Raw genomic sequence first — 7,865 nt, 5'->3', positions numbered from 1 at the left:
AGATAAAACACACAACTTGAAATGTGATAAAATGAGAAATTTTTTAGATTTAATTTGGAAAAATAAAAATTATATTAACTTATTTTTAAATTATTTATTAACTGTTAATTAGTTAATTTTTTTTGAATATAAAAAATTTTATATTTTTCTTTTTTTTTAACTTTTTTGTAAAATAAATTTTCGTAAATTTTCTTTTACTTTTTATAAAATATAAGGACGAACTTATCGAAATTCTTTTTTTAATAAAACCTTTTAAAAAACTTATTATTTCAATATGTAAAAAATGTAAAAAAAAGTGTAAATTAAAATTGTATCGATATAGAGCACAAAATGTTAAAGAAAAATTATATTAAAATTTTAAAAAAAATTTAAATATTTTTCCTATTTTTTTAGAGCCTTCCATTAAAATTATAATTAATTTTACGGACTTATTATATTAGTTCATAGTAAAACATTAATCTAATAGTTTCATACCGATTGCAAAAATAAACAACATTTTTTGATAATAAACTGGTGAAAAGGAAAATTGCCCATTAAATTATTTATAAGATATTTTAAATTCTACTCTTTATAAAATAAATTTTTTTTATTATAATTTCTTTATTTAAAAAATATTTAAAAAAAGATAAAATTTTATCCGTTAGGTAGCGTCTTTTTAATATATATATTTTTTAATTATTATATTTGTAAAAATAAATTTTTAATTCAATTTATAAATATTAACGATATCAATTTATCTTAGTTAAATATGAAAAAAAAACTATTATAATAAATGCAAATCAGCTGGCGACGTCATCTTGGTTTCACTAATCATTATTAAAATTTTAAACGGAAGCCTAATTTATTCCTATATCTGATGCGAACTTTATTAAAGAATTACCGGATCATCGAGATAATAAGGAAGCAAGTTATCAATTTAATAGTAGTTTATAACATGAGAATAATTACTATATGTGTTACCAAAATGGCGGGTCCAGCTGATTTGCTTTTAACGACGCTTAAAAATGCATTTTAATGAATGAATCGTCAGTCTAGGCATTGTATATGTCATTGTATTTTTCTCTATTCCACTTTATTTGAATAAATAATTTAATGTGCCATCAAGCGGAGCCATATTTTTTAGCCGAGCTATATTTAGTAATAATTTGATAATATTGTGTGGTTTAGCTGAACGATATTTTAAGTTATAAAATAATTCATTATATGTTTCGCCCAAGTATTATTTATTTTTATAAATGGTTTTTAATTTGTGGTCAAGCTGAACGATATTTGGTCATAAATGATTAATATTTTTTTTAGCCTTGAGACCTAGTGTTGTTAAAAAGCCCGGTCCGATTATAACCATAACAACATCATGCAAGCCCAAAAATTTTGTCTATAACTGGCAGAAATGCTTGAACATCTATTTGCAAAATATCGATGCTTAAGTAACATTATTTTAGCTAAAATCTTAATCGGCCCATTTTGAAAAATCTAATCCAAATCTGGCTTTTTAACAACACTACTCGAGACTCTTGCTAGGGTGCGATAAATAGATCCACCCGAAACATAATAACATAATATTGAAAGAAAAATTAATATATAGATCAGTCTGATTTGTCCAATGACATTTAGTGTTGTTAAATTAACTAACTTTGACCATTCTATTGTGTATTAGTCAAGTTTTTAGGCTAAATAAATTTGAATAAGGCTTCTAAGTTGAGCCTCGACTTGACGATTGATTAAACTATTTCTGGAAAAAAATATGGCTATCATGTTTTTTTAGTTGACTAAAGATAGGTAGTTTAACAACACTAATGACATAATGATAAATATGTTATTGGATTTATCGGCTCACCAAAATATTTTTGATTGTAGGACTTGTAATTTAACATTTTATGTAATAAATAATTTGTAAAATCATACAAATGAGTATTAAACTGACATTTATTATTTTAAAGTTTGAGCGAATTTGAAAATATTAGAATTTTGTTCAAATCAAATATTTCGAATGGGGAAAGCAGATTCCGTAGTTTTACCATGGATGGGAGATGATCATTACAACTATGGTAATCGACCATCAAAATGATAATATCCAAGAAATAAATGGACGAATATGTTTGGAACAAGTATAAGAGTGTTGCGAAAGATCATACGATTCCTAAACAACACGTAACAAAGTTTCTTATTTTGATCGGGAGAATAAAAAGCAAATCTAGCAAATGTGGGTCGGGCAAAGTTGGGGGGGGATATGAATCTATCGAAAAGACAACTCCGACTTTAAAGGGCATAGGAAAGAAACGTGAATGACATAATATACTTCAAAATAACAGGTAATTTCGATATCATTAATTTTTAAGATACAAAATACTTTTTTTTTTGGATCATATTTCATTCAAAATAAAATGTATACGAACAATATTATAATTGTAATTGAGGAAAAATAAATCTAATTTTAAAATAAAATGTGGATGAGTATATTTATAGATGAGGGAAAAAACCTACCTAAGGGTGGCTTTTAAAATACGGCCTGGTTAAGATTTTAACCAATAATATTATGTAAGCTCCTTGAGATTTAGCAAATAGAGGTTCAAATCTTTCTGCCATCTATGAGCAAGATCTCCAAACTTACATAATATTATTTTGGATAAAATCAATTTGGAGCCGTTATTAAAAATCGACCCATATCCGGGCCGTTTAACAACACTATTAGGAGGTGTAAAAAAAGACATATCAAACACATTTGTTTTTTAAATGTTTTATTTAAAAAAAACAAACAATTTTTTAAAAAAAAACTAGTCATGCCTAAAAATCATTAAAAAAAGTAATTAATAATTTTTATTTTTTTTTAACATAAGTAAAATGAGTATAATTATTGTGAGTGATAATGAGAAATTTCTGATACTGTATTTGTATTTGATTGTGACAATAAAAAATTTGGTTGATATTGGTCGATTATATTCGATTAGAATGGTAATAATATTAATATTTTTTCAAAAAAACAGAAAGTTACCTGTTTTTTTTTAAAATTATTAAACATACCTCATATGTTAGGAAAAATATATATCTTTCCATTTATTTCCTTTTATTTTAAATTATAATCGAAACGTGTAATGTTGATGATAAGCAATTAATACCTAGCTTGTGTGATATCGGTTTCAAAAAATTAAACATAAAACTTCAAAAAGATAATTGACCAATACGGTAAATAAACCAATAGTAATTATATATATCTTATTTGTCTCTTTTAGGCAAAATTGTTTAATAATATTCAACAAATATAAAATAATTAAAATATTTATATTATTATTTATCTATCTTTTGTCAAAATTTTGTAAATAACCCAAATCAAACGGAGTAAACATAGCAGTTATAAAAAAAATTAAAGTATTAAAATTTTTATGGGAAAATTAGCTAAAAATTGGGAACAGGATTTTAAAATTATTTTTTTTATTAAACATTAAAAAATCAATATTCATAGATATTTTTTTGATGCTCCAAAAAACTGAACCAGGACTGGAAAGAATTCTCTTGTTTTTTTATCTGGCTCAAAACGAATCCCATAGAATTCATTTTCTTAATACAAAAAAATAGAAATATTTAAATATATTATATTGTTATATTTTTCATTTTTTTTAAAAAAATAAAATTTAATAATATTGTCCATTGGCGATTTTTTTTAAAAATTATTGTATTGGTATATATTTTGTTTTTTTGTAAATTCATTATATGTATTTTTATCACGCGGAGTAACCCAGTTTGTTAACCTTAGCGCACTGATTTGTTTTTGGATTGTAAGACTCAGAATGAGTCAGTTTTTTTTTAAATTTTGGGAAAAAGAAGAATTTTTGTAAAATTTAATATATATTTTTTTTTGTCTTAAAAATTTGAATAAAAAATGAGTTTAAAAAGTTTTTTTTATATTTTCTGAATTAAAATATTTAATAAAGTATTCTTCGAAGTCAATAGAATTAGTTTTTTTTTATTTTGAATTAATAAAGTTAAATTATTCATGACGGTCTCGGATTTATTCTTAACGGCACAACAGAAATAATTATATATTATATTTTGTTTTTTAAGGAAATATATTTTAGAATATTTAACATAAAATTTCAATTTGTAAATTTTCGCCATTTCTTCTTTTAATGAGTGATTAATTTAATTGAAAATAATTATTCTATTATAAATACAATTAGATTTATAAATGTATAATTCATTTTATAGGGTTTTTTTAAACATAAAAGTTAGTGTCAAAATTAATTTTTTTTTTAAAAATAATTAAGTCTAGTTTTAAAATAATATAAATATATCTTTCATTTTATATTATGTTTTTCCAAAAAAATAATTTGTTTTTTGGAATCATAATTAACCCAATCAATTTCCATGATATTACGCTACATATTAAATTTTTTATCTCAATTTCGGGTATCTCCTACTTGAGCACAGGAAGTAGTTGAATGATGTCAGCGCTGCTGAAATCTAGAGCATAGGTGACAAAATTGAATTCTGACAATTTGGAGATTATGTTGCTTGAATAATCAATAATCTAGCACTCATTCAATTTTTGCCTTTTTGATAAGAAATTTAGAAATTACTTGTTTCTATGACAATTTTATATCAAATGTTATGAATTTTTGTTATATACCAATTGGATAGTTTAAAAAAGCCATTGAAACAAATACTAACTTTTCTTTTAGTTATATTTACATTAAGTATAATATATAAAAATTTACTTGTAAACATTTCGAAATATTGAGTTCTGGATGTATTGTAAATTTTTAAAATTAAATTTGTAAATAATGTTAAAAATGGCATTCACGTTTTTAAAATATTACATAATAAAATGCACCAAGATAGAATCAGAATTCTGATTTGTATTTAAAAAAATATTTTTATTATACCATTGTAGATTTTAACAAAATAGTGGATTTTTTTGCATTTAAAAATATTTGCACTATAGCGTTTTGATGGTGTATCATATTTTTTGATAATATATAAGATTAAAATCGTAGCCTCTCCCCCGTCAAAATTAGGAAATATACCGCTGACTATTATATGAAAGACTTTAGTTTTCTGTTATAAAACAGATAATATTTGGGACATTTAAATTATAGGACATTTAATAAATATATAGTAATATGTTTTCAAACACATTGGATGTCAATCACTTTATTATTTTGGACAAAATGAGCTCATCTATGGATCCTAATCTGATAAATGCTCTGGCTACAAACTGTGGGTGTATTCTCATTTTAGATCTTCCAATTGGTACAACGTTTGGAATAGATATTAACTGCTGGAATACAGATACAAAATTTAAAGGAATTAAATTAATTCCACCTGGATTACATTTTATATTTACAAAGTATTGTATCAAATTCATAATTTCACTATATCAATAATCAAAATACGTAGCTCAAACGATTCTCATGGAAATTCATCTTTTAGATCAGGATTTTTTCATTGGTTTGAATCAAAAGATATTCAAATTAAACAGTGGTGTAAAAACTCAGAAGGTTTTATACAATATATTACTGTATATTTTTTTTACAGGGCAATAAATTGAACTTTTCATTTGGATCAGGGGGAGAGGAGTGCATTAATTATATATGCACATTTTGAGCATATTCTTTCTTTTATCCTTTTCTCATTTACTAATTATACTAGGTTTGTTATTTTTAAAATGGGGTTCATAACAGCTTAGAATATGAATTAGCTAAATATGTACAATACTATAGAAATAATTTTTTTATTATAAATGTTTGGAAAAGGTATTCAACTTAATTTATTTAATTGGGGGGAGGGGCTAATCTTGTTATTAGTTGTCTGCAAATGCTAAATTTTTAGGACCTGCTTCATGGGAAATTAGTAGTTTCCTAGCCTGGGAAAATTTTTTCTGCGCTCTATTTCAATTTTTCTGCTAAGGTTGCCTGGCCTAATTTTTTAAAATTTGCTTTGTTTTTAAAAATCTGAATGATCTTGTTAAAATATGGTTGTACGTCAAATAAATAACTATAAAAATAATGGGGAGTAGTTCAATATACTTTATAGATTATCACTTCTATCAAATATCAAAATGTAAAAATGCTTATCATGCTAAAATATAACTAAACAAATCTTTTGTTCGAATTCTTCATAAAATTTAGTATCTAATACATTACAAAATATGTATTTTTGACAATAATAATAGGTTCTTGTGATATTAAATTTAAATAAAAAAAACCTAATAATTGTCATCATTAAAATTATAACCCAATAGAAAAAATTATTTTAGCAAAATTAGACTTTACAATATTTTTTGTATATTCTCTTATCTCTATTAAATTATCTGGCCACCTTTTTCTTTGCCTGGCTGATTATTTTTTTCCCAGGTTGGCCCAGAATTTTTTTTACTTATAGTTATATAGTCTTGATTTTATAATAAACATAAATAATTAATCTATTAGTCCTTCTAGATAGAAAATTTTTTACTTATAGTTATTTAGTCTTGATTTTATAATAAACATAAATAATTAATCTATTAGTCCTTCTAGATAATGAATTGAGTCACGAGGAAGCACTTAAATACAAATCAAATATACTTAGCTTTGACCAAGATCTAGCCCCATATCCATATGATAGCTTTAAAAAATGGACTTCACTAACAAATTACATAACAAAAGATATATTGAACAAATTAAATTCAAAAATAATATCATCTTGCCCTGATTATACCACCAAAAAATTTATTTCTTCCAAGAAAGGCACAATTAAAGAGTTGGTAACTACTCAAAACAATGATAATGAACATAATTCATATAAAAGCATAAATCTTCCAAAGATTCAGCCCGATAATGATATTAAAAACATAGATGATTTGTTAAATATTAAGCCAGAATACACTATATCCTATACAACAATACCTAAACGTTTGTTATATCCTAAAAATTCAAATCCTAGTGATATAACTAAACATAATTTAGACACATCCTACACCCTTCAAAGTTTAATCATACCTCAGGAAAATGAGGATAATCTAAAATTAGGCCATGAATTATTAGGTGAAATACAATTCTCATTCATATGTTTTATATATGGGCATCATTTTGAATCATTTGACCAGTGGAAAAAATTAGTTCTCTTATTGTGCAATAGTGAAACTGCAATCAGATCTATAAGGTATACCAATCTGTATATAGGACTAATCAGTGTACTTTATTATCATATTCAAGAGATCCCAGCTGATTTTTTCATTGACATTATCGAAGATCCTTCCCAAAATTTTCTAATTAATACCCTAAATAGACTTTTTAATAGTATATCCCTGCCATCATTGTCTGACGAGGATGAGGGAAGGAAAAAATTGGTTAATCGAGCTAAAAATTTTAAAAACTATTTAAGAAAAAATGGATACCATTTTAAATCAAGCAAATTTGTTGATGATGAATATCCTGTTGTCATTAAAACATTTTAAAAGATGTATTAAATATTGTATATAATATTATAAATTATGATACATAAATAAAAAATATTTAGTATTTATGATTAAATGAAATTTTACGGCAGTTTGATAATCGATCAAATAAGTTTTATAATATTGACACTCAATTTTATTACCTTTATTTGACCTCACAATATTTAACATATAGACCAATCCTAGACCACAACAGGTGTTCAGGTAATCAATAGAAATAACAGGAATTACGCAGGGAGCTTCCACAAGAAATTTCAGGAGAGAGGAATAATATTTTTATAATATAGCAGAATGAAGGACTACTTTCTATTTTTTTTTAAAAAAATCACCAATTTATTGCTTTTGTCATTTTAACATATTTCAAGCCTATTCACCATTTGTTATGCTTTTTGTGTATTTTGCATGTTTTCCTTAATTTGCTTTGGTTAGTAAT

The 7,865-nt window shown here is 24.3% G+C and overlaps 1 protein-coding gene across 1 annotated transcript; it reads left to right on the top strand.

The window, feature by feature from the left end:
* The first annotated feature begins 5,167 nt into the window (after positions 1–5,167).
* On the top strand, positions 5,168–7,518 carry LOC135929745 (protein AAR2 homolog). Its single transcript, XM_065466448.1, has 3 exons — positions 5,168–5,344; positions 5,395–5,495; positions 6,504–7,518. The coding sequence occupies exons 1-3, from the start codon at positions 5,178–5,180 to the stop codon at positions 7,430–7,432; spliced, it is 1,197 nt and encodes a 398-aa protein (XP_065322520.1). The 5' UTR covers positions 5,168–5,177; the 3' UTR covers positions 7,433–7,518.
* Positions 7,519–7,865: the final 347 nt, after the last annotated feature.

The sequence above is a fragment of the Gordionus sp. m RMFG-2023 genome, chromosome 5 (genome assembly GCF_954871325.1).
Source record: "Gordionus sp. m RMFG-2023 chromosome 5, tfGorSpeb1-WG-v2, whole genome shotgun sequence".
Classification (NCBI taxonomy): Eukaryota; Metazoa; Nematomorpha; class Gordioida; order Chordodea; family Parachordodidae; genus Gordionus; species Gordionus sp. m RMFG-2023.
This window is presented reverse-complemented; position numbering and strand designations above follow the sequence as displayed.